Raw genomic sequence first — 27,190 nt, 5'->3', positions numbered from 1 at the left:
CTAGTTTTCAGCCAATGACATAAACGCTTCCTGTACATGAGCTCTGACGCAGGGTTAAAGGTAAACTGCAGTCTGCAAGTTCTCAAAAGAAGTCACTGTGCTTCGGTGCTAGTAGTAGCTATTTAGTTCTAGTTGTAAGGTGAGTTGAGCCAATATTAACCCAAATTCATCCACTCGGATATCGAGTTCGTGACATTATGAATGTATTTTATTGTTTTCTACAGCTGTTGCATTCAAGTGTTGCATTCGGTGGCAGCATGGTGTGATGTCCACGGTATAGGGTACTAACGTTAGCCATAGTGCATTGCAGCAGGAGCTACCCCACTATATTAAAGAAACCCTTTTTATTTTCACAATAACACGGTGTTAGCGCTTTCCATGCGTCGTGTTGTTGTCTTAAGGGGCACAGAGATAGGCTATTATACACATCACTCTTGGGTTGTGACAGCATGGTGATGTAACTGTTCAGTGTGTGTGAACAGATGACCTTCGTTTGCGTATGACTGATATTTGTTTCACGCTGTGTGGAGGTATGTTCTGTAATGACTGCTCTTTTGTCATGAATAAGCACAATACTGAGTGACCACACCGCAGACTATTGACATCCCATGTGTAATATGGCCAGTTGCATTTGTTTGCAGAACACTGATCTTATGAATTTCTGAATAAATATTCAAATAGATTACCAAATAAATGATTGCAGACCAGACTAGGCAGTTGCTTCATTCCTCCCAAAGACTATTAAGGTGTTAAGCAGCCTATACATAATACACACTGCACTGTGAACATAATAACACAGTAATAGGTAGTCCTATTCAGTATCAGTGCTTATTTATTTACACTGCCTGTTTTAAACACCGTAAATGATTCCACCATGTGTTTCCATTCCACTTTATACAGACTTTATGCACAAGTTATCTGAACACCCTGGGCGCTATCCAAGACTAGATTGACCACCAGACCAGTCCAGTCGGAGGACCAGTCAGGTGGTGACCCCACTCCCCCCTGGTGCTGCGTCGTCAGGTGAGAGGGCAGGGCAGCAAGGTACGCTCCTCTGGCTATGATCAGATGAACTGCACAGCAGGAGCAAGAAAATTAGTCTTCTCTTCTTCTCTTCTTTTGTCTACCTCCTACAGTCAGCTGGACGATTAGGCTCATCATTTCCCCCCTTTGCTCCTCATACACTCACGTCATGTGAGTCTGGTGGTGGGTGTAGGCATCCGGTTTGACTACCCCTCGTCAACACACACACACACACACACACACACACACACACACACACACACACACACACACACACACACACACACACACACACACACACACACACACACACACACACACACACACACACACACACACTACACACTCTTTCACACACACACACACACACGCACACGCACACACACACATAGCCTTCGCTCCAAGGCAAAAAAGGGTATATGTGGACTTAAAAGGCTTGTGCACAGCTGACTGTTATCCTGTCTGTCAGATAGACCCAAAACAGAGCACGCTGCAGAGCTGGTGCAGCAGTCTGTGCTTGAGATCCACTGGCCTTCACAAAGACATGTGATGGACCAACAGCAGTAGAGAACCGGCCTGCACTGGGACCAAATATCGGCCCGGGCATTTTGGCATAGACCAGCCCCCCCCCACGCCCCCACCACTGTTATACTATTTGGTTACACTTTATTTTAATGGTTCACTATTACAGTGGCTCTACCACATTAGGTGGTAGTACAGTGTAATAACAATTGTATCAATATTTAATTAATACCATGTAATACCAGTGTAACACCATGTACCAATTTTGTACTTACATCTAGGATTAGGGTTAGGGGTGGTACATGGTATTACACTGGTATTGTTACACTGGTTAGTACACTGTACCTAATGTGGTAGATCCACTGTAATAGTCAACCATTAAAGCAGAGGGTTACCTGCTATTTTATAATGGGCTCAGTTAGCTATCTATCTTAAACAAAAACTAAACGGCTGCCCCATCTAAAGCGGGCACCTAAGTCCCACCCTTCTACTTCTGGGCCACAGGGCACATAGGATAGCAGCGAAGATTTGGATTGGTGTTGTAAGACCATTCATTTTCGTCAGGAAAGAAACTTTTAGTTGTAGTTTTTGTGTGAGACTAGGGAGTAGACTACAACATGCGCCTTACGTGTTTGATGTGAACTGAGGCTGAAGGCACGCTGCCAGCCCTACTGCTGCACCACAGCCAAAGAGACTGCACGTCAGACATGCGACTTCTCTTGTGTCGTCCAAATAATTACATATTTTTGCACGCACAAAACTCACAAAACACTTGCCAGGTGAAGCAGACAACCACACCATTGGTTAACATTAATCTGAGGTACAGCATAGGGGAAAGGCAAGGTGGGTCGAAAAATTGGTTTGATCAGTCCATTAGAGCCCAGTCATTTTTTTCTTACTTACCATGAGCTGACCGGAAGGGATGGAGACTTAAAGGGACACTGTGTGAGATGTTTAGTTGTTTATTTCCAGAATTAATGCTTCCCATTCATTTATGTTACCTTTTTCATGAATACTTACCACCACCATAAAATTCTAAGTATTCATTATGACTGAAAAAAAATTACTTTTCTTACATGGAAAGGGGGATCTTCTGCCATTTTGAATTTCCAGAAATAGCCATTTTTAGCTGCAAAAATGACTGTACTTGGACCATACTAGAAAATATTAGTTTATTACTTCGTAAACTTTCATGAAAAGATCAAATATGGCAATAGGCAGCCCAGTTTCAATTTGCAGCATAGTTGCAGTACCCTTTTTGACCATTTTCTGCACAGTGTGCCTTTAAGGCTCTTTTCCACTGCTGGTTTTCCGGTAGGCCTACAGCTCGACACAGCGTGACTCGGCTGCCACTTTTTACTTTACGTGCCCAAATGAAAGGCAAAAAGTGGCAGCAGAGTTGCGCGGTGTGGAGCTGTAGGCCTACCAGCTAACCGACAGTGGAAAAGAGCATTTTGGTACCCCATTGTGTTTCAGTCTTTCAGTGGGGGGAAAAAAAGCAATGGTCACTGAGGACTGTCTGCCCACCAGGAAAAAGCCCTATATGCCAGATTACCTGTCCAGGCCTGACTGGTAGAGAAGGTGTTGGTGGTGGTGGTGGTGATGGTAGAGGAGGATAGGGAGCCCTATGGTGGAGACTGGACAGGCAGGCTAGACAAACTGACTGCTCACTTCAGAAAATGCTTTTAGCAGAAAGAGCGCTGTTGTTTTGACAGCACCTTTTGAGTGTAACGTGCACTGACAGTGGCGCAACAAATGACAATGCAACATTGTGCATAAACCTGAGCAGCATGACAAAAGAAAAGAGAGCCTTGAGAGAGCCCAGACCTCTTTAAATATAGTTGTCTGTTGTCGTAATGGAAAAAAGGCCGTACTGTTTTGAGCGTACCGTAGGTTCAGGTTGTGCTCTTAAATGTTTATTTCCATTCCTTCAAACGCATTCTGACCGTGTGTTATTTCTATGATGTCAGTATTTTTTCATCAATATGTATCTGATTGGACTAAATAATAGCACAGTCATAACATGTCAAGGCGTTTCCTGTGTCGGGGCTGTTTGGCTTTCCGTATCAATCGGCTCTTTCGCAGAGCAGGCCGCTGCTGGGAATATAATGGCACAGGATAGTAAAGGCACAGAGATTAGCATCAGACGTACTGTTTGTTTGCTTAGCATTGAAAGGAAAGTAATAGTCGCAGATGCATGGAGAAGCAAGCAAGGAGGCAGGCAGGGCTGCTGCTGTTTCAAGTCATAAGTTATTCATCTAGATCTCGTGAGCAGTTCATGTCCCCATTCTCTCTCTCTCTCTCTCTGAAAACAAACAGCAATTTATATTTGAATGTATTTTTAGGGTTATTCAGTTTAGCATCGGGAAATCCAAAAAGGGCAAGAGATAAAAACTCTTTTGGTTGTTGCTTTTCATTTGATTTGATTTGCTAGTTATAGACTTGGATTGCCTGAATAGGACTAAGCTTGATGTTGTGGTTGGCACTCATGGTGGATAGGCAGCCAGGCGGCTTGATTAGACCAGGTTTGTCAACACTTCTCCCTTGATTAGCTTGTATTATATAGATGTACTTTCTGTGTGTGTGTGTGTGTGTGTGTGTGTGTGTGTGTGTGTGTGTGTGTGTGTGTGTGTGTGTGTGTGTGTGTGTGTGTGTGTGTGTGTGTGTGTGTGTGTGTGTGTGTGTGTGTGTGCTTCCCCCTCTCCCTCCTATTCAAAGTCAAATTAAAGAAAAGGTCAAAACAATAAAAGTGAGCCAGCCCTTGTATGACAGCATTGTGGGTAGTCAAGTGGGTCGAGAGCTGGAGTGCGCCAGGCGGTGACATGCTGTGCCCGCCCCGCTCCGAGTTTATCTAAGGATGACCTACCACATTCATGGCCTCGCACCCACATCAAAACCTCATCCTTGCTCCAGCTGGTGTGACTCGCCTTCATTTTTCATTCATTTCATTGCAATCAATTCACGGTACTTAGCTGGCCAATGAATGACGTCGGGTTGGGAGCTTAGGAGTGGGGGAAAGTGGGGGTGTCAGGGTTGGGTTGGGGGGGTTGGGTGGCGTTTGCATTTTTGATCTCCTGAGTTTGCATCTGGTCATGTTTAACCAAACAGGTGTCAGTGTATCTCATCGGACTATAGCAGGCTTAATCCTGATCACGGCGTTAGATAGCTTGCCTTTAAAAAAAAAACACACACGCACACAAAAAGACCTCCCGGTTGGGTCTGCAGAGCCTTGCACCCCGGCAGCATATTAGTGGAGGACAAAGAGGGCCCACCGCACCGGTGCCCATAGTCATCTGCCTTCTGCTGCCCCAGAGTCCCACAGCCCACCCCCATGGCCGGATTAAATATGGGATGGGGTCCCTAGGCTGCACATTTCTTGACAGATTTACATGTGACAGATCGTGGCAGATTTACACCCAACACTAGGGGTGTAAATCACAGCCTTTATGATGATACGATTCAATATCGGGATCTTATTATTCGATGCAATGCGATTAGATTATTTGCAATACTTAAGAAAGCCCCAAAATACGATACAATAAGATTTGATTCGACTTTCCAATTACTTTTGCACTTCTATTATATTATGGAGCTAGGGCATTGGGCAGGGGCCAGTGATTTGATTATTTTTCGATACTTCAGAATGCCCCACGATACGATGCGATTCGATTCAATCGCGCAATAGCGCAATATATCGATACATTTCGATTATTATTTACACCCCTACTCAACATGGCAGATGATTTAATTCCATGTTGCATCTCGTCACAGTTCTACAATTTCTCACTTTTGGTCAATCAGGGCCCCCCCTCCTGGCAGGTGGGGGGCCCTAGGCTGCAGCCATATCTAGCCACTGCGTTAATCCGGCCCTGCCCACCCCGAGCCCCAGCCCAGCCTCAGCCCAGCGTCACATCACATCTCTCCCCGATGTCTTTCACTTCCATCTGGGATCTCTAGGGAGACTCTGCCTTGTCTTATTTAACATGGGGCTGGGTCTATGTAATCTCCTTAAGCCCTCGCTTGTGAAAGGCTGAAGCCAAACCTGGCAGCCCCTCATGTTTCCCTAATTTGAAGACAGTAGTGGCTACAAGCCCTCCCCAGGCCCTTTGAATCCTGACCCCAGCATGCTGAACCCCGCCGCCCCTCCTCCTACCCCCCCACCCCCCTCGCAGCATCTACGACCCCCCTCCTAGGCACCCCCCCATCTCCTATCCCATTTCTCCCAGTCAACCAATAGACTGATGTGAATGGACTGAGTTGTGTTTGTTTCAATAGCCACTATCAAGGAATCAATCTTTGTGTGTGTGTGTGTGGGTGGGGGTGTGTGTGTGTGTGTGTGTGTGTGTGTGTGTGTGTGTGTGTGTGTGTGTGTGTGTGTGTGTGTGTGTGTGTGTGTGTGTGTGTGTGTGTGTGTGTGTCTGTGTCTGTGTGTGTGTGTGTGTGTAATGAGGTTGTGTGTGTGGGTGGGGGTAGGCTCATGGGGAATCTGCCAGTGTTGTATAGCTGTAGGCTGTCAGTGGTCTTTATGTCAGATCAGTAGGAGGAAGTGTATTACGACAAGCATTGCCAGGCGCCTGATTGATGATAAACTGCCTCTCTGGGCCGTGGGCGATCTTGTTAAGCAGAAGAATAATTTAAGGCGCTTGCCTTTGCCGTTCCGTGGTGGAAGTGTTTGATAATTACGTTGTCCGTCCATCCGTCCGTCCGTCCTCAGGCACCCTCTGATATTTCCAGAATGAAATTTTGAACCATCATCGCAAAGGCACTTTTTAATATTTAATTTCTCTCTCTGTCTCTCTGTCTCTCTGTCTCTCTCCCTCTCTCTCCCGCTCTCTCTCTCTCTCTCTCTCTCTCTCTCTCTCTCTCTCTCTCTCTCTCTCTCTCTCTCTCTCTCTCTCTCTCTCTCTCTCTCTCTCTCTCTCTCTCTCTCTCTCACTCTCACTCTTTCTCTCTCTCTCTCTCTCTCTCTCTCTCTCTCTCTCTCTCTCTCTCTCTCTCTCTCTCTCTCTCCCTCTCTCTCTGTCAAGTCCTGTAGAAGTGTAGCATAATGACATTTATGTCTGGGACTGATCATGCCCATTAACTCTGAGTCTGATGGTCAAGCACAGACGAAGGCAGTTTTTCTACAATACCCCTCTAATAGAAGCAAATCTTCTTGATAAAATACAGACTTGATACAGACTCTATGACTGTCTGTAAGCAACTAAATGTATACATTGTATGCATTGTGTATATGCACTGTGGTATAGGGTGTAACTGTCACATGCTATTGTCCTGAAAAATACATTGAATTTGTGTTTTCATTTGCCTACTTTAAGACGGTTGGACTGTAAGTTGGAGTGCCTGTCATAATAAAAGTCATAAAAGATTTGGACATCATGTAAGTGCCTTGAGATGATTCTTAAAATGAATATAATGAATGGGTGGGGTATTGACTCTTGTGTTTCTGATTGTGTATTATTATGTTGTGAAGAGCTTGTATAGTGCCCACTGTGGTGTGGTCTATGTGCCCACATTTCTCAGCAATGAAAGTCCTCAGATATGTTGAGAAGAAGGTTAAAAACGGCAAAACATGCAAGCGGTGTAATAAAATAACATTCTGAACTAAGCAGGCACGCACGTGTAGTTCTAGTTGCTGCTGCAGCAGAGCACCGGTTTGGTTTGAGTCATTCCCCTGCTGGTGAGCACGTCTGGGGGCACACATGGCCGCAGATGGCCCTGCCATAAGTGCGTCTGTGACGTCCCCTTTTGTTTGGCACTGGCAACATTTTTTTGCATGTAATCCTGGATTATAGGGCTGAATTTGGTGTTGACTTCCATCTGTAATTTATTATTATTCTATTTAAGGGCTGCTTGCTTTGCTTGTCGTCAGCTGGGCTCCTTAAGTGATGTATGCTATGGGGATTTGATTGGGGAGGAGGAAGGGAAGGGGCTAATGGAGATCTAATCTAGGGACTGTGTGTGCGGTGCAGTGCGGCGCGGCGCGGGGCGGCCTCCCCAGTTCATGTCTGAAGACTGGCTGTTTGTTTGATTCCCAAAGACACCCACCCCCTCTCTGTTCTCCACCTACCACCTGCGCATACGCACACACACACACACACACACACACACACACACACACACACACACACACACACACACACACACACACACACACACACACACACGCACAGTCACACAGACACACACACACACACACACACACACACACACACACACACACACACACACACACACACACACACACACACACACTCCCTGCCTCCTGACACCCTTGTGGTGTACCATGGAAAACCAGGCGGCTGCATATGGGCCATCTCTTGATATCATTCACTGGCCGTGTAATCTTATTATGCTAAACCCCTAATCCTCACCTCCTCTCCTCCCGATGCCCAGACCAGCAGCACCCGCGGAGGATACCATGGGATGGGATGGGATGGGATGGAGCTGGAGGTGGCAACGGGGGTGAGCCGGGACGGACGAGCGGCGGGTGTGATGGAGAGGCTGTGTGTGTGTGTGTGTGTGTGTGTGTGTGTGTGTGTGTGTGTGTGTGTGTGTGTGTGTGTGTGTGTGTGTGTGTGTGTGTGTGTGTGTGAGTGAGTGAGTGAGGGAGGGGGGTGATGGGGAGGCAGTGTGTGTGTGTGTGTGTGTGGAGGGGGGGATGAGGAGGCGGTGTGTGTTTGGGGGGGTGGATGGGATGGATGGAGGTGGTAACGGGGGTGAGCCAGGACGGACGGTGGTTGTGATGGGAAGGCGGTGTGTGTGTGTGTATGGGGGGGAATGGGGAGGCGGTGTGTATGGGGGAAATGGATACACAGTTTGATGGGGTGTGTGTGTATGTGTGTGTGTGTGTGTGTGTGTGTGTGTGTGTGTGTGTGTGTGTGTGTGTGTGTGTGTGTGTGTGTGTGTGTGTGTGTGTGTGTGTGTGTGTGTGTGTGTGTGCGTGCGTGCGGGGGGGCCCCGATGGTGTTATGTATGTGGACGCTGTGGGGTGGGGATGCGGTGGAGGTGGGCAGGTGTATGACTGGACCAGTCTGATCTCCCCCACCCCCGACTATATCACACAGAGTGGGTCAGCGCCTTGTGAAGCAGGCCTGTTCAGACCCAGAGAGGTCACCTGTGTGGAGGTGGGAAGGCTTATGGCTTATGGCGTCTGCCTGCATGGCAGCATGAGAGACGGGGCACACTGAGTGAGAGGCAGCCAAGGTATTGGGTGGTTGGGGAGTGGGGCCTTGGTCAGGTTAAATAGGGGATACATACGTATGTAGAAATTGGGTTGCTGAATATGATGTTTAGTGAATGCATGAGATGGATGGATGAATATACATTCATTTTAAATAATGACTGATAGATTTTAAGGGTGAATGATTGGAGTGTATGAGTGAATAGGCTGTTTTAATGTAATAATGTTCTATTGTTATTGCCGTTATTGTTTTAAAAGCCCTTCTTGCTATAAACGCTACGATGTTTTGCAACCTACATGCTATGTATCTGTCCCTAAAATAAACTAAACTAAACTAAATTAAAATTAGAACTGTGGTAGAGTAGTAGAGGTCCAAATGTATAGCATGACCAATGGATGTATTGGACACAATAACCTGTTTCCAAGTTCAAGCCAATGCCAGGTTTCCACTCTCACCCCTGTCTCCAGCTGATGCACGATGTATAGAGAGGGGGCAGAAAAGCCGAATGTGTCTGGGCATGAAACAAAATATAATGGAACTGAGCGCGGCTCTTTCTGTGAGGCTGTGGCCCCGTCCTGTTGCCTGGAGAAGCTCAAGACCCCAGCTGTCCCCACAGTTTCACATGCCCTGTCCCACAGAGCCACCCTCAGTCAGGCAGAAAGAGAGAGAGAGAGAGAGAGAGAGAGAGAGAGAGAGGGGAAGAGAGAGGGAGCAGAGAAGGGGAGATGAAAGAGAGGACTGGATGGATCGCAGAGGGGATGTTGGTAGAGGTGGGAGGTATGAGGATAGGGCCATGTGTGTGTGTGTGTGTGTGTGTGTGTGTGTGTGTGTGTGTGTGTGTGTGTGTGTGTGTGTGTGTGTGTGTGTGTGTGTGTGTGTGTGTGTGTGTGTGTGTGTGTGTGTGTGTACCCCTCTAATAGAAGCAAATCTTCTTGATAAAATACAGACTTGATACAGACTCTATGACTGTCTGTAAGCAACTAAATGTATACATTGTATGCATTGTGTATATGCACTGTGGTATAGGGTGTAACTGTCACATGCTATTGTCCTGAAAAATACATTGAATTTGTGTTTTCATTTGCCTACTTTAAGACGGTTGGACTGTAAGTTGGAGTGCCTGTCATAATAAAAGTCATAAAAGATTTGGACATCATGTAAGTGCCTTGAGATGATTCTTAAAATGAATATAATGAATGGGTGGGGTATTGACTCTTGTGTTTCTGATTGTGTATTATTATGTTGTGAAGAGCTTGTATAGTGCCCACTGTGGTGTGGTCTATGTGCCCACATTTCTCAGCAATGAAAGTCCTCAGATATGTTGAGAAGAAGGTTAAAAACGGCAAAACATGCAAGCGGTGTAATAAAATAACATTCTGAACTAAGCAGGCACGCACGTGTAGTTCTAGTTGCTGCTGCAGCAGAGCACCGGTTTGGTTTGAGTCATTCCCCTGCCGTGTGTGTGTGTGTGTGTGTGTGTGTGTGTGTGTGTGTGTGTGTGTGTGTGTGTGTGTGTGTGTGTGTGTGTGTGTGTGTGTGTGTTTCGTTGGTAGGTGTTGGGGTGGTGGTGTGATGAAGTCTGAGTTTGATCGCTGGCTGTGAGAGTCAGGGTTGGGGTTAGAATGGGATTGGAATGGAATGGGACAGGGGTGACATGGCAGCTGACAGAGGGTGACTAACAGGCCAGGTGTCCTCCTGGGCCCAGGGAGAGGAGGGGCCCACAGGTTAGAACTGGGTCCCCATTACATTGCATGTGGCTCAGTGATGTTTTTGCAGTAGCACATGTCAGGGCGGCGCAAAAGACAGCCAGTGCCACTATTGCACAGATTTTTTTGTTTGTCTCGTTGTTTTTAGTGGACTATCTAAGAAACACATTCATTGCAGCATATCAACCACCAATTACTTTGGTGTTTTGTGGGCATTAAATGTCGTTACTCCACCTGACATTTCACCCATGTATGGAGCAGAGGGGGGGCTTTTCAGATGACTTTGACCCGGGCCTGGCTAAAGCTGCCAGCGGCCCTGTGGAGAGGGATATTATGGGATGGGATGCGATGGGGTTTAGTGGGGGCTTGCTATGGTAGATGGATGGATGGATGGATGGATGGTGTCTTAATGGGATTAGGTGTAGCACCTTTTGTGGCACAGGGTGGCCACCTGACACTTGGTGGGGTGGGGTGTGTGTGTGTGTGCGTGTGTGTGTTTGGGTGTGTGTGCTTGTGCACGCATTTGGCATGGTGGGGATCACTGTGTGTGTGTGCGCGTGCGCGCGTGCAATTTATTTGTGTGTGTGCATCTATGTGCGTGTTTGTGTTTATGTGTGTGTATACATGTGCACTTGTGTGTCTTTGTGTGTTTGTTCTGTGTTTGGACATGAGGGTTTTTTTTCCTTCTTCTTTTCATCAGTGAGGGGGTGACTGGGGAAGAGGGTTAATCCTCTCCCATATCTGAGATATCATTCCCTGGGACACAGGGGCTTTAGTTTGGGCTCTTTCTGCTCTGCTGACCCGAGCTAATGCCATGGATGGAGTAGCCGATAGGATATGAGAGAGAAAGAGAGAGAGAGAGAGAGAGAGAGAGAGAGAGAGAGAGAGAGAGCGAGAGCGAGAGCGAAGAGAGAGAGAGACTTGAACACAGACTTCCCCCATCACCTACTGATCATCAAATGCGCAGGCCTGGCCAGTTATTCTTGCGTTGCTGGGAAAGGCCTGATGGTAACCGCCATTAAGGGGCCTAGGGTAGCCATGCTTTTATACCGCACTTTCACTTTTCGTTAGCTTGTTTTTTCCCCCCTTTCCTGAGTCAGGCAGAGCGGAGAGCATTTTGGGATGTGTACAAACATCCAAACAATGTCTTTATTGATGGATGTTGGTGGTGTGCAAAGATTTACCCACACCACACCACACCACACCGTGCCCGTCCGACCGACCCCGGCCTCATCTGCCAGAGAGGAGAGTCAAGCGACTCAAGGAAAAGTCAATAGCGTGAGTGGGGATGTGCTGTTTATTCAGACAACAGAGAGAGAGAGTTGTGTCTGTTTTAAGTGCTGACGGCCGATGACAAACAACTAGGTAGAGGAAAAAATGGAACCCGGACCTTAGTCACCTTGGTGACGGTGGAGCTCGGAAATCCTTTTATGTGATTCTGTGTGTGGCCTGAGAGAGAAGGGGCAAGGGTGGTTTAGTAGGCGGTTTTAAGGCCTTAGCGTCAGGGTTGCCAGATGTGCCTGATCATTTCCAGCCCATAAAAAAGCTCAAAAACCGCCTGGCTGGAGGCTCAAAATCATGCCCAATTTGAACCTCATTGTATTGAATTCTATGGCCATAACTACAGAAAAACCTATCCAATGCACCGTAGACGGCCAGCCTAAATAGCCCAATTGGGTGGTGAAACCGCTAGTGGTGTGCATAGGCACTGCCCTTACAATTCGATTTGATTACGATTCGGAAGGTTTCGATGCGATTCAATTCTACAATGCATTGCAATGCATTACATTTCTACTGAAAGCAAAGCAAATGTTTCATCAGTCAATGTCAGTAATCAGTAATCAGTAATGAGGCAATACAAGTAGTCAGATACTGGGCAAGATTGTATTGGCTGTTTTCTGTATCAGTCTTGCAGTTTTCAATGCTTTGAAGTGCTTTTATTTAATTAAACATTCATTTGCTCCTGAAATATCCACGGAAGTAATTGAAACTTGAAAATTTGCAGCATCGATTATGGAACTTGCCGCATTGAATTGAATTGTCCATGCCCCGCATTGCATTGCATTGCATTGCATTGCCAAATCGATTATTGTTGACACCACTAGAAACCGCCCAATCTGGCAACACTGCTTAGCGTTGTTTTGCAGCGAGTACCACCAGTTAGAGAAATTGTCAAGGAGAGCAGCAGAGACAACTGGCGAGAGTTTAGGTGGAGAGTGAGCAGATTGTTCTAGAGTTAAGTCCAGGACTGATCATAGGTGATTCTTAAAAAAAGTAAATTCTACAGGGGCTCTGAAAAGTTGTCTGTGTGAAAAATCGATCTTTTATACCATAAATGGTAACTTGCACTAGCAGATAGTGAAAGTCAAAGTGTCTTGTCTCAGACTTGTGTGTATTGTGTCCTTGATGGATTCATTTAAAAGATACACACTCATAACTTAACTTTACACCTAACTTTATTTCAACCAAATGTCAATATATTATCTGATCACTAGTGTAGTTGTCAGTGTAACTAAACTGTGTCAATTGAAATAATGTAACCTATGATTCGTTATTAATTGATGTCCAATGTTGATGTCGTCTTTTTTTTTTCTCTCTAGCGCTTCAACTTACTGTGAAATGTTTCGGCGAGCCCTCTGGAAGACGCTGGGTTTTGTCGGCTACACCGTGCAGTATGGCTGCATTGCCCACTGTGCCTTTGAATACCTCGGGGAGTTTGTGGCTGTAAGTACAGTAGGATCCAAAACAACACCTTCCATTTTGAGCTCACTGACTCTCCCTGACAAACTGGCCATGGACAGTAGCAAAGCGAATACTGAGCTTAAAGGACCACTTCAGTCAATTTCAATATGCTGTTGTATTGCTCACGCGACCCTTGACTTGCCAGTACGTGGTGATGCCACATTTTCGGCTCAGCCCTTTCCGAGATATGAGCTATTCTAATGGGGGCAGCATTTTACTTTTTTTTTTTTAAATAACATCGGCCTACTCAAAATATTTTCCCAAAAGGTACCGCTGTTTGCTAGTTGTCTGCTGATTTTGCATAAACTTTTGGATGTTTTTGGGAATAAATAAAAAAGTTTTTTTTGAAATGTAAACAAACAGCTGTCCCCATTACAATGACCAGGATCTAGGAAAAGGCTGAAGAAGAAAAAAACTCTGGTACTGTAAAGTCCAGGGTAGTGTGAGCATTACAACTGCATGTTGAAGTTGACTGAAGTTATCCTTTAATGAGTTGAGAAAAATGGGGCCATTAATACAAAAACCTACTCATGTTATATTACAGCTCACTCCAGGATTTTTTGCGCTAGCCTAGCTCCAGCGATATCTGGAATTTCAAGGCCTGTTTGGAATTTCAAAATGGTGTCTCTACACGTCTCCAATACTCTGACTAACCATGAAATAGGGTCCTACAGTATGTCAAAAATCCTGGAGTGTCACTTAAAGCACTTTAAGTGTCACTTTAAGCTTGAGTGTCTTTTATATGATGTAGTGTAGATCTGAAAGTCATTCTTTACACCTGACAAATATCCTTTTTCTCCCCAGTGCACAGGACCGTCCATGGAGCCCACGATCACAAGCAATGACATTGTCCTCTCAGAACGGTTCAGTAGACATTTTTTCAGAATAGACAAGTGAGTCAACTTTTTTATTAGTAGTAAATAAGTAAGTTGTGCCATAGCAGTTCACTAGTCTTCCTGGGATCCCCAATTATTACCTCTGCAATCATGAAGCGTCATTGTATGTCAAGGTTAACATGCAGGTTTAATTACCATATAGATATAAAATACACTACTAATCCATGAACAAGGCATCTAAGATTTGCATTGATTTGCATACAGCTGTGTGTGCCAGGGTGATTGACATTCATTAAAACATTGATTGGCTATTGATTGTGAATGTGATTGTGATCTGTCCCACAGGGGGACTGAAAATAAAGTATGTACAGCAACCTTCAGTTTTTCTGAATTTAGCACAAAAAAAATAAATAGAAAATGGAAAGATTGGTGTGCAGACTTCATGTTTTCATGTGACTTTTTGGAGGTCCTGCACCTAAAACTTTTTTGAGGCGAATGTGCCTGTTTATTCTTTGTTAAATCTGTTCCGCAGGGGAGACATTGTAATAGTCAGAAGCCCGTCTGACCCGAGGATAAATATCTGCAAACGGGTGATCGGCCTGGAGGGAGACAAAGTGTGCACCAGTAGCCCCGGAGACATCTTCCAGAGCCACACTTGGGTGATTACTACAGAACCCCAGATGATGATTACATTAGATTACATTACATTACACTACACTACACCACACCACATTACACTACACTACACTACACCACACCACACCACATTACACTACACTACATTAAACTACACTACACTATATTAAACTACTCTACACTACACTAAACTACACTACAATACACTACACTACTATACTCTACACTACACTACACTAACCTACACTACACTACACTGCTCTACACTACACTACTTAACATCACGCATCACGCCTTACAGCACAAGATAATGCATTTATTGGTACACTTATCCAGTGATTCTGGTACAGGGACAGTCCCTAGATCAACATTGGTTTCTATGCTTAGTTCAGGGGCTGTAATATCTGTGGGTGAGAGTGAAAGGGAGGGAGGGAGAGACAGAGAGAGAGGACTAATCAGTCACTCTCCCAACCACCTTTTATTTAGTACGGGATTTGCACCTACAACCTTCTGGTCCCGAACCATTAGTCCATTGCCTGCCAGCTCTGTCCCACACACAAACTATCCTTGACTGCTCCGACAACTGCAGGAACGGAGAGTGTTGCAATGCCAGAGATTGCTTTGCCAAGCGATCACCGCGCTTCAGAAGGGAAAATAGGCATTCAAATGCATGCTCCTTTGCAGTTGGGTAAATGCCTCTTTCGCTTGCAATTGCTTTTCCAAGGCATTACGAGCCCGAGCACGGTGACTGCCATGTCACCGAAACAGCTGTTATTGCTTTTTTATATCACTGTTGTCACCTTTGCCGTCTGCAATTTCTGTGAAGCCCGTTGCGTTAGTGACAACTGAGTAAGCCAGATGATTGGATAGAGGGGGGAAATAGAGGGAAAGGCCTTTCTCCCGGTCCACCCGCTTCGTTTCACAGATATGGCAGAGGTGGAAACCTGTATACGTAAAAAATAAAAAAAACAAATGTGGAAAAGGGATGTTTTTTAGTGCAGTGACTAACAGGTTTTTAGATGCGGCTGAGAAACCGCAACTTGGCGCACAACCAACATTGTTTAATGGTACATCAGAACAAAAAGCTGAAGTGTGAGAGCGTGTGTGTGTGTGGGTAATCTGTTGAAATTTGCATGCTTCCCCTACAGCGGAGAAGCCAACAGGGAGGGTGTTGTTGATGGCACGCCAAAGTGACATCTCCTGAGCGCGTAGTATACTGTGGAGTCATCGCCCATCCCCTTCCCAAAAAAGAAAAAAAAAAACATTCTTCGTCTTTTTGCCTCACAGACATAACAAATTGGCTCGCTAGGCTACCTATCTCCGGTTATGGTAACACACCTGAGCACAGGTGTCACAACAAAGGCACATGAGCCGTGAAGGAGGGAAACTGAAAAAGGAGAGAGAGAGAGAGGGAGAGAGATAGAAAGAAAGAGAGAAGAAAGGTGTCAGGGCATCGCTTCTGCCGAGGGGCATTGAGCAGGGATCAAGCGAAAACCCTAAATGGCACGTTGAATTTCACAGCTGCGCTAAGTGAAAGGTATTAAGAGGTTCACAGAGGACACGCTGCACTCCAGAGGATTTAGTTTCATGGGGTAAGAGAGAGTGAGACAACGAAACAGAGAGAGAGAGAGAGCGAGAGAAAAAGAAAAAAAATGTGAGTGGCAGGCTGACAACAAATTCGAGTCAAAGTGTTTCGCTGCAGCAACCTCTTCCTGAGTCCTGCCGGTGGCGGCTTGGAGGAGCCGTCAAATACGTTGAGGAGCAGGGACATGAAGTATACCCCTGCAGCCCGGGCGAGGCAGGGGGGCCCATACGAGGCGGGGGGCCCACATGGGCCCTTGACTTGAAGAAACGGGCCCCCTCCACATGATATTAGGCCCTCTTTTTTCGTTCGGGGGCCCATTCTTGGTAGCTTGCAGGGGGGCCTGAAGTACTTGTGTTCCGCCAGTGTTGAGGAGCACCATGCAGGCAGCATGTGCAGGGTTGAGAAGAGTGATTATGTGACAGCAGCATTGCACGCCACGTCCGAGCACATCCAGCGCCTTTTGAATGACGTTTCGCAGAGTGATGCTGATGGAGTTGTGTGTTCTAACTTCCCCTCGTTTGACTAAACACCTTGCGTGTGCGTGCGTGCATGCGTGTGTGTGCGCGCGTGTGTGTGTGCGCGCGTGTGTGTGTGTGTGTGTGCGCGCGCGTGTGTGTGCATGCGTGTGTACGTGTGTACGTGTGTGCACGTGCACGTGTTTGTGTTTGCGTGTGTGCGCGCGTGTGTGTGTGTTTGTGTGTGTGTGTGTGTGTGTGTGTGTGTGTGTGTGTGTGTGTGTGTGTGTGTGTGTGTGTGTGTGTGTGTGTGTGTGTGTGTGTGTGTGTGTGTGTGAAAGGGGAGGGAGGGGAAGGGGTTGGAAATGGCTCTAAACAACATGTTGCATGATGATCGTTCTGAGTGGATATGGATGTAAAGTCATTATCAGCAGTCATGCTCATTCAGTCAGCATTAAAGTCTTATCACTTCTGTGGCGTGAAAGCACAGTAGGCATGCCGTATGTCACATCTGCTTTCTGCCGCATCGTGCACCATCGTGGCGGCGAGAAGGGATGCATGGTCTGTTTAGATAAACGGATGCTCAAGTGGTAGAGTTTGATCCAAATGCATTTTTCAGACGTCTTTACTCGTGTTGCATCTTAATAGGGCGAGCTGTCATTAGTGATGGGGACGGCTCTTATATTTGTGGTATACAGTTACTGTGTGTAAACCTTCTTTGGGGCCTAGTTCACAGAAGTTGATATTGATAATAAGATGTATTTACATGTGCAGTGTTGATTCACATTCACACTCTTTTAACATCTAGTTATAGGAGTAATTCTGTCCTAATATTGGCTATGTCTAACCACAATCTGGCCAAAAATGCACGCACAAGCAAAAAAGGAAGAGTTGCCAGAAAAAAATAAATATTTGCTGGGTTGTGCATGTAAAATGGATTTATCACTTGATGGCATCATTCAGCATTGTTTTTGAGTGTTTTGGACCTGGCTTGGCCTCTGATGCCCACTCCGGGTTGTGCACTGCACAGTTGGGTGAATAGAAGTGCATTGGAATGTGAAATGGCTTTGTTGGAAGTGGTTGGTTTGAAATTTTGAACCTCATTGATTGGTGGTGAACAAGAATGACGGCACAACGCTTTAAAGAACCTAAATATGAACAACTGTATTGTTGCACACACTTCAAAAACAAATCAGAAACATAGAGTTTCGAAATTGCTCTGATAAGCAGCAATAGCCGCAAATGCATCATCTTGCATGGCATACGCGAGTTTGAAATGAAGGAAAATGGAAGCCTCTTCTGTGTAAGGATGGGATGGAATAGATGGTGTTTTCAAAGACAGAGAAGGAGGAGAGAGAGAAGAGAGAGATGTATAAACAGACTAGCAGGTGAATGGATGAACCTTGAGAATTGCTCTATGCATAAATCCCCTTTTTTCAGATAGCTATCTGCATAATATGAAGGAGATAGCGGCCTTCATCTGTGTTGAATATATATGAAGCTGTTGAAGCGGACGGACACACACACACACACACACACACACACACACACACACACACACACACACACACACACACACACACACACACACACACACACACACACACACACACACAGACGTATAAAACACACACACACACACACACTTAGACGTAAAGACAGACAGACAGAACAGACATGGAGGATGCAGCCTTCTGCTCCACTCTTCTGCTGAGACAGATGATGAGCCCCATCACCGCCCCACTTCTCCTATCTTGCGGATGGAGGCGAGCTGAGCATATGTTTGCATGCTAATCAGATGTAATTGCAGTCGCCGCAACATGCTGACATATGTTTATCGGATGCCACGCTAATGAACTTCATTTGTAATTTGGTCGAAGAAAAAAAAAAGCCACTTTGTTGTTCTGTCTCCCGTCAGTGTTTGGGCAACAAGAGCTGATCTATGAATAATCAGCCTCCTGATTCACTTGTCCGTCAGGATTCCAACTAAGCTCAATTCGAACTCGAAGCAAACCACAGTACACTACACTACTACACACACAGAAGTTAGGTTTCCCATGCATCCCAGGCATTTTCCTGCAGTTTAGCACCCAATGAGTGTTTCCCCTAGAACATTTTACACTTGTTCCCTCATATTTATTCCTTCAAAGCTTCTTTCATATGAGTTCATGAGGAGTTTGTTCATATGAGAATGAACTTGGGAAATGATTGGATTTGGGGAAAAAGCAAAACAAAAAGACAATCATTCCATGAAAGAAAAGTTGAGCACCTCCAAATAAATAGACACTCCTACGTACATACGTATATTATGATGATGGCCATTACAACAATCTAATGTGTTGTTCGGCCCTTTCCGTCCGCACATTACTATATAGAGTGGACGTGGGAGAGTTAATTAGGACCCTGACAGCCTCTCTCCCCTCCTGTGACGAGATTATCCCTAATTGGTGTCAGAGTAGATCAGCGTTCGCTCCACTGCTGCCCGGGCTGCCAGGTCTATAGCCCGCCCTACTGGCCTACCCCTTCCCTTTTCCCGGCGCGGTGCGGCACGGCGCGGTGTAGAGAAGGCTCGGCTCTGCTCCGCTCTGCTCTGGACCCGGGGAGTGGCCCAGCTCGGCAAATAAGGCGTGGTCTCTGGCTTGCACCCCTAACCCCAACCCCCGCCCTTGCCCCTTTCCTAAGACCCTGCCGCAAGACCCTGCCCCAGCACCCTAGTTGCATCTACACACACACACACTACTACACACACACACACACACACATTGACTTACACATTCATATCTCCCTCTGTTGCTATACACTGCACTTTCTCATCTGTATCTCTTGCCCTATGTATTGTGCTATCTCTCTCTCTCTCTCTCTCTCTCTCTCTCTCTCTCGCTCTCGCTCTCGCTCTCTCGCTCTCTCGCTCTCGCTCTCGCTCTCTCTCTCGCTCTCTCTCTCTCTCTCTCTCCCTCCCTCTGCTTCACTGGTTGTCTCAAACGAGGCAGGGTGGGTTTTGGAGGAGGTGGGGTTGGACATTGAGCCAGCAGCAGTCATAATGACCCTGGCTGTCTGCAGAGATCTCTGAAGCCGTGACCCTGTCCTGTAGCCATGACCTTTTCCTCTTAGCCTCATATTAGATGGGGGAAGGTCATCCAAAGACAGGGGATTACCTTTATTTTAGCTCAGATTATTTAATCTAATTGATTTGTGTTGAGGAATTATTCTAGTAGAGTAGAGTAGAGTAGAGTAGAGTAGAGTAGAGTAGAGTAGAGTAGAGTAGAGGACTTTAATTAATTCAGAGGCAAATTAAGGTGTCTGACATCTTGCATAAATACAGAGATACATAACTTCAACAAAAACACAATTCATATTATTGCACACTGCAGTAAACATATAGCACACACTATAAGTCTCAGTAAGACAGCACAGATAGTGAATCTTGTAATTAAGTTCGGACCTGTGAGGATTATGCATTTCATGCTTTGTATGGAGATGTGTTATTTTCTTTTAGATGTAAAAAAACCCAAGAGAATAAATTTGGCATTTGATTACGCTTTTCTTTTCTCTTGCGTCTAGGTACCAAAAGGCCACGTATGGCTGGAAGGCGATAACCTTCGGAATTCCACAGATTCCCGCAGCTATGGCCCCGTTCCCTACGCCCTAATCCGGGGCCGCGTGTGCTTGAAGGTAACAGACAAAAATGGCCGCACATCATAAACGTGCTCTCTCTCGCTCTCTCTCTCTCTCAGAGGAAAAGAAAGGGAAACAAAACAGACAGAGAGAGGAAGAGAGGAACAAAAATACGGAGCGTTAGATATTTTTATCATGATAAAGGACCTTTAAAAAAAAAAAAAAAGCAGACTTTGAAATAATTTGATGTAGTTTGGGGATTGCAGTTAAAAGAAAAGGGGGGGAAAAAACAACATGTCCATGGCCAACTGGAGCCCTAGTTCTGTCTTGGCTGTGGAGCAGCCTCCATATGTTGTGCCAGAGAGAATATTCTCCAATGTGTAACCTTGGAACCAGGTCAGCTCACCTTCTGCTTGCCAGGACATTATATAGGTCAAACGATGACTAACTACTCCCTACATGCCCTACCACAGAGATATACACTCTACCGTAAATATTACAGTAAGGGATTCTACTGGCCCCTCTGCAGAACAGCCTAACTACTCCCTACATGCCCTACCACAGAGATATACATACACTGTACCGTAAATATTACAGTAAGAGATTCTGCTGCCCCCTCTGCATTAGAGCCCAATTATGCCCTACATGCCCTACCACAGAGATGCAGTCTACACTCTACAGTAAATATTAAAGTATGAGCTCATAGCCGGCCCCGGACATAATTTTAATGTTATGCAGTTTCACATAAAATATGAAATGTTTTGAAATTTTAGAAATTACATTTGTAATACCATTAAGTTATATTTTCAGGGGACCTAGTGAAGATGGGGTCTGTTGTAAAGGTGGCCTTCAATATAGGCCTAAGTGAAGGGGGGGATCCTGGTTTATGTTCATAGTATGGCCCTTTATAAAATTTGAAGTGGCCCCTCGAATGAAACAGGTTTCCCACTCCTGCAAGAATTACCATTTTCAATATACTGTATTTGAAAAGTCTTCATATGTGTCGGTTTAACACATACTATTACACAAGGTGTACCACCACTGTACAGAATCAGTTCTATGCACTGTAACACAGATACCGTGAAAGTGGTGGCAAAGGGGTGTGTTAAGCCATTTAAGCATGATGCTGCTTATACGCTGGAGCGATATAGACGACATAGACACTGCATTAACCTTTAAGAGTGTGGGTTTTTGAACATTCTATAAAAAGAATGTGTTCTATAACAATGCACGATTGATGCAAGAATGTATTGAATGACGCCCAATATTCTACAGAACTTTCACTGCCCGAATATTCCCATCACACCGTGTCTCAGGCTTAAATGGGTTAATGAAAATGCATGTGACTGTTGGTAATGCAGTAAGTGTGCTTGCCTTCTTCTCTATTATTTTGTAGAAAAGCCGCACTCTCAGGTGTGAGTCATGTATTTTATTATAGCGGGTTAGCATGACGGATGTTTTGGCCTAAGCCTTTCTCAGTGACTTAACTGAACATTGCTGTTCATTTGCACACGAAGACCTTGTAAAAAAAAAAACAATTGGGAGTTGAGCGCACTTTCTGAAAAAAAATCTTCTTCTCTCCTCACAGCTTTGGCCCTTTATCAACTTTGGTCCCTTGAGTGACAGTCCGAATAACAGGGATACACGAATAAGCTGACAGCACTGTTCTCTCTGTAGCCTATGTAAAGTAGTTTTTATTTTAAAAAACAACTTTGTGAATAAATATTTATGAAAAAAATATTTGGGTTTCTGTTGTTAATTGATAAAATATAGAAGCTTGAAACAATGTTTCAAAGTAACCAAAGGATGCAATGTGTATTGACTATGAATAATGTTCTATTAATTTTCATTTTTTATTTACTCCTGACTTGTTTCTAATATGTTCCCCAGACATATAATGCAGTATATCATCACATGAGGTTGTAGTATCTTTGCCTGATGGTGTTACAGTAGAAACCAAGTTTGTGCCTCAAGGTCTTAAGGCTCTTTTCCACTGATGGTATTCTGGAAGGCCTACTACAGCTCGACACAGCTCAATCGAAAAGCAAAAAGTGGCAGCATCCCTCCAACGCTGGAGTAATTAGAGCCAATTATGCCACCTCTACACCATTTGCACATAGCATGATCTGCCAGTGACAGAAAGTACAATTGTTTATTTTATGTTATGATATCAAATTGTGTAGTTGAACATAAGGAAGGCCAAACTTGGTTAAAGGGCTTATCTCAGGCCCTGCCGTGGCTCAAATGGTACTGTAGGACACTCCACTGCTACACCGGGGACCTGGGTTCGATTCTGGCCCGAGGTAATTTCCTGATCCTCCCCCATCTCTCTCTCCCACTCGCTTCCTGTCACCATCTCACACTGCCCTGTCAATAAAGGCATAAACTCCCTTAAAAAAATATATATAATATGTATATATTTTTAAAAAGGACTTCTTCCAGTTGTGTCAAGGGAAACAGATGTGTCCGGCATGGGTACCGCAGAAATCAACAAATATTGTTTTGCAGCTCATGATCATGCCCTCTTTCAAAAAGTAGGCTGCTAACTTTTGTGCTGTTTACATTCGCTCCCTTTTGTGTGTAAACAAATCTCAACCCCCCTGTTCAATTTTTCAGAATGCCGCTACGGCAATCATACAAAAATGTCATCCACTTTTCCTTTTAGCCACTGCAATATTGATGGGCACTTAGTAAAAGAAGAGGCGCCTGTGTATGTGTTTGTGTGTGTGTGTATGTGTGTGAACCGCAGCCAAGGCGTTGCTGTGTGATCACTGTGGTACTGAGGCTTTAGTGTTGGTGCCAGGGCAGATTTCAGCTTTCCCCGAAGAGCCCATAACCTCTAAAGAGGGTCAACTGTCCCCAAAACAGTGTTGAGCCAAAAAAAAAGCTTTTGTGCAACTCAAACAAAAAAATCTGACTGTACTGAGACATGAACCCGGCAGCAGCCTCTCTAAAACGTCGCTCATCTCATCTCACCTCGCTCCCTCAGGAGATGCTGTAGGTTGTTGTCTTACATAAACAAAGTATTGGTCAGCCAACTGACAAAACATGGCAGAAAGAGGGTCCGTAAAGTAGAGATAAGAAGAGCAAAACAAACACCCATGACATGAGTGTAATTTTGTAGTGTGTTCTCGTTTAGGAACTTCATTTCAACTTCTCTTGGCTATTCCGGCGTCAAGCTCATGCCACGTGTGTCTACATGGCTGTATGGCCTAACACATGTCATTTTCTTTAAAAACAAAATAATTGAGGACCCAAAATATAATAGCACTGGGTTAAAGTATAGGCTACATCCCAATCCTGTTGTTTTAGCGCTACTTAAGTAATCTGTTGTGCCCACTCATTGGTTGAAGAGGATGCAGGTAGACTGTGGAAGAACCAGTAACCAATGGATTATGTTGTGACATTACACTTACCGGACGCTTTTACCCAAAGTGACTCACAGTTATTATTTTCAGGGTATTTGTTGCAGTTCGCAATGTGGTGTTTGCTCAAGAGTACTTCAGCCATGGATGGAGGTGTAGGGAGAGCTAAGGTGGGATTTGAACGTACAACCCCCAGATTGAAAGACCATCTCCTTAACCACTAGGCCATGGCTGCCCACATTATATAGCCTAGTTAAGTATTGATCGTTATAATCCACAAAAAGCAGCTGCAAATGAAAAGCATTGATTGCATTCAACAGGGAAATACACAGCTCGGGGCTTGCTCTCCTATCTTCATAAGGATCTTGGTTAGAGGTCTCCCACCCAGTGTTACCAGATTGGGCGGTTACCCGTCCAATTGGGCTGCATGGGCGTCTGTGGGTAAAAACGGGAAAAGTCGGCCAATTGGCGTTTTCCTGCAGTTTTATGCCCATTGAAATCAATGCAATTTGTTGAAATTGGGCGGAATTTAGCGCTTCCTTGCAGTTTTTGAACACCTTTTGGGCGGGATTTGATCAGACACATCTGGCAACACTGCTCCCAGCAGTCCCAGTAGATCTCCCTGTTCTGGAAGACAACACCAGCCTCAGGGCATATTTTGGAGGGTATTCCCTCTCAAGTGTATGCTTGATAGGAACCAAACAATGAAATATCCCCCTGGTTCAGGCATTTAGATCTTGCTGAGATGTCCAGAGGGTTGGTTTTTTTGTGCTTTATGCCTTTCCCTTGATCATTGGAGTTGTTGCGTGATGCACACCTTGGTTGCATCAGAGAGCTTTCTGTAATTTTTTGTGTAACTTGTAAGTTAAGTTGCACATCTGTCTACAGTATTTTACTTCCCAAAGATTTTTTCAAATGAATTCAGTCAACAAAAGAATTTCTGGCAACCTGTGCTTTACTTCTCATTTCAAACATGTACTAGAATGTGTCCATATCTATAGATTGAAATCTGTGGTGCTATACTGTACGATCAATGGGTTCGTTCAGTTGCCTGCTACCACTGCTGTTGATGTTGAGGTCCATATGGTTATGGGGGATTAGAGGTGGTAAGTAAGACCAGTTCCATCTAATAGGAGGGCAGTTACAACTGGGGTACCCTGAAGTAGATTTGCTGACGATGTAGCCTCTTACCGCAGATACTCAACTACATCATGACCACATAGCTATGACATTACCAAGAGGCTTAATAATAAGTAACAGATTAAGACATATAGCCATTACAATTTTGGTGACAGTAAGGTTATAACATAGGCTCTGCACAAAGGGGTTAATGTAGATTGAAACGGTGCCCGGAAGTGGTTTTGTTTCTTTCTGGGTAATTACCAACAATATGCACAAACAATTGGCTTATGTATGATTAATTCATTAAAATTCCATGTCAATACGTAAATCTGCGAAGCCCTGAGCCATCATTTACATGTAGAAAAAAAATATCTGTTGTATGTATGATTGTATGTATTGAGAGGGGGCCCTTTCAGATGATTTTGTCCCTGGCCTGGCTAAAAGCTGTCAGCGGCCATGTGTTCCTGCATGCGCGTTTGTGTGTGTTAGGCGTCGGATGAGACGAGGGACAGAAGTGCTGAGCCACTTGACAGTAGCCTATGTGAAGGGACAGGAAGCTTGTCACACACACTCAAGCCTGTCTGTGAGAGTACGGCCCTACTTTTGCCTGCAGATAGACAACCAGGTGTATAGGAGGCCCTGAGCAGACATTTGGACAGGCTGAACAGATGCCACTGGACCAGCAGACCTACAGTACTGTATGTGTCAGCTGCCTGAACCTCCTGCCTACTGTCTAAACCTCAGCCACGACAAGGGCCACTGACAGCTTTGGTCGTGCTCGCTCAGGGGACTAAATTAAACACCACCACCCCCCCAAGCCCCTCAATGCATACAATGTAATAGGGACCCAATTCTGGGCCCCTCCACTCTATGGGCCCTGGACAACTGAGCTGTTTGTTCACACACACACGCGACACACACGTACACCTTCTTCCCCCGGCCACAGCATGGATGACTCAGCCTTCACCGCTACGACTGTCAGTAAGTGAGTGAAGTTTCCTGATTCAAAATTTCACCAGCATCTCTGCAGGGAAATCGAGTGAGACTGAAGTGATTCACCTCAAAGTCACCTCAAAGGAAGGTTCACGGAGAGGCTTTCTCTCCATTCGTGTCACTGTTGCATCACATGACGTTCGTTGTCTAGTCTAGTGAAAGCACGATGATGAAACTCCTTGTAACTGCAGAAGCATATGAAGTGTACGCGCAGGGAAGCTGACGAGGGGGCTAAGGGGTCACTTGTCCCTGGCTCAGGGAGAGAGGGGCCCAGAATTGGATTCTCATTATTACATTGAATTAGGTTTGGGGCCCTTTCAGATGTCTTGTCCCGGGCCCAGCCAAAGCTGTCAGCGGCCCTGTGTACGCATGTAAAGGCTTGTGCTGGTGGTCAGACAAGGACGTCTTTATAATTGTCACTGTGTCATTGTTAGTCACATGGATATGAGGAGTTAGAACCGGATTTGTGTGTTGTGTGGTTGTTTTTTTAAATTGTGGCTAATTGGCTCAACTCATCCAATCTAGACTCGACTACTGTAGTTCATAAGATTCACCTGTAACAGGAGAACATCGGAATTCTAAAATAGTCATACAAAGAATTAAATCTAATTAAGTCATTTAAAAAATAATTGAATCAAAGCACAGGTGAGACTGACAAAAGGAATCCACAGGGATAAGAGAAGAGCTGACTTTTGACAACCTATACACAAACATTTCGACAGATTGCGGAGCTAAAACAAGTAACAACCTTAACCTTAACAATTTATCTTCATGGTGCAGCAGGTATCCACAGGAACGAACGATGCTCTACACTACCATGGCTGCTGTGAGATCAGGTGGCGGAGATGTGTTGGGCTGCTGTGCTGTGCTGTGCTCTGCTCTGCTGTGCCGTGTAGGGAGCTCGAGGTATAATTTGATTAATTTGCACAACACCGTGTGAAGTAATGAGGAAGATCCCCCACCTGTGGAGGATCTGCCTGCCATCTCAAGAGAGTGCTACTATCACTGCTGGGGATTTAGTTCACAGAGTTTTTGTTGGGTTTTTGTGGTCGGAAGCGTATGCATAGGTGTTCCTGTTTATGAAAAATCCATACAAACATTACAGACGTCCAGAAGGCGGTGGTTTCACATCACCCATCTGTGTTAATGCAGTAGGGGTGGATGGATCAGACATTGATGGAACACACACACACACACACACACACTTCTCTTCTGAGCAAGTTTAGGGTCTCATCTTCTGCTTCTGCTGCTTCTTCTTCTTCTTCTTCGTCTTCTTCCTGTGTGATCTGATTTCTCTGCAATCTTCCTCATGCATAAATGCATCTGAGGGTGTTTTTTTTTTCTAAATTCACACAGGGGTTCTCTTCCTCATTTGGATCGAGTGCTGAGATAAATAAACTCAATCA

General features: G+C 45.2%; 1 protein-coding gene across 3 annotated transcripts; it reads left to right on the top strand.

The window, feature by feature from the left end:
• The first annotated feature begins 41 nt into the window (after positions 1-41).
• immp1l (inner mitochondrial membrane peptidase subunit 1) lies at positions 42-22,034 on the top strand. Of its 3 annotated transcripts, none has more exons than XM_063188856.1 (7): positions 42-139; positions 901-1,023; positions 13,036-13,159; positions 13,982-14,070; positions 14,546-14,672; positions 20,251-20,361; positions 21,893-22,034. In XM_063188856.1, exons 3-7 carry the CDS (start codon positions 13,055-13,057, stop codon positions 21,959-21,961), a joined length of 501 nt encoding a protein of 166 aa, XP_063044926.1. In that variant the 5' UTR covers positions 42-139; positions 901-1,023; positions 13,036-13,054; the 3' UTR covers positions 21,962-22,034. The 3 variants fall into 3 exon arrangements, with proteins under 3 accessions (XP_063044926.1, XP_063044927.1, XP_063044928.1); XM_063188857.1 differs by having other exon boundaries at positions 901-1,044; XM_063188858.1 differs by lacking the exon at positions 901-1,023 and having other exon boundaries at positions 55-139.
• The last annotated feature ends 5,156 nt before the right edge of the window (positions 22,035-27,190 follow it).

The sequence above is a fragment of the Engraulis encrasicolus genome, chromosome 22 (assembly GCF_034702125.1).
Source record: "Engraulis encrasicolus isolate BLACKSEA-1 chromosome 22, IST_EnEncr_1.0, whole genome shotgun sequence".
Lineage (NCBI taxonomy): Eukaryota > Metazoa > Chordata > Actinopteri > Clupeiformes > Engraulidae > Engraulis > Engraulis encrasicolus.
The sequence above is the reverse complement of the archived record's forward strand: the minus strand, read 5'-3'. Positions and strand labels throughout refer to the sequence as shown.

Excerpts from the sequence above, each read along its gene's own strand:
- immp1l (XM_063188856.1), top strand. The coding sequence starts at position 13,055 with ATGTTTCGGCGAGCCCTCTGGAAGACGCTGGGTTTTGTCGGCTACACC. Across the intron at positions 14,071-14,545 it reads CATTTTTTCAGAATAGACAA|GGGAGACATTGTAATAGTCA; the intron begins GTGAGTCAACTT and ends TCTGTTCCGCAG. Across the intron at positions 20,362-21,892 it reads GGGGCCGCGTGTGCTTGAAG|CTTTGGCCCTTTATCAACTT; the intron begins GTAACAGACAAA and ends CTCTCCTCACAG.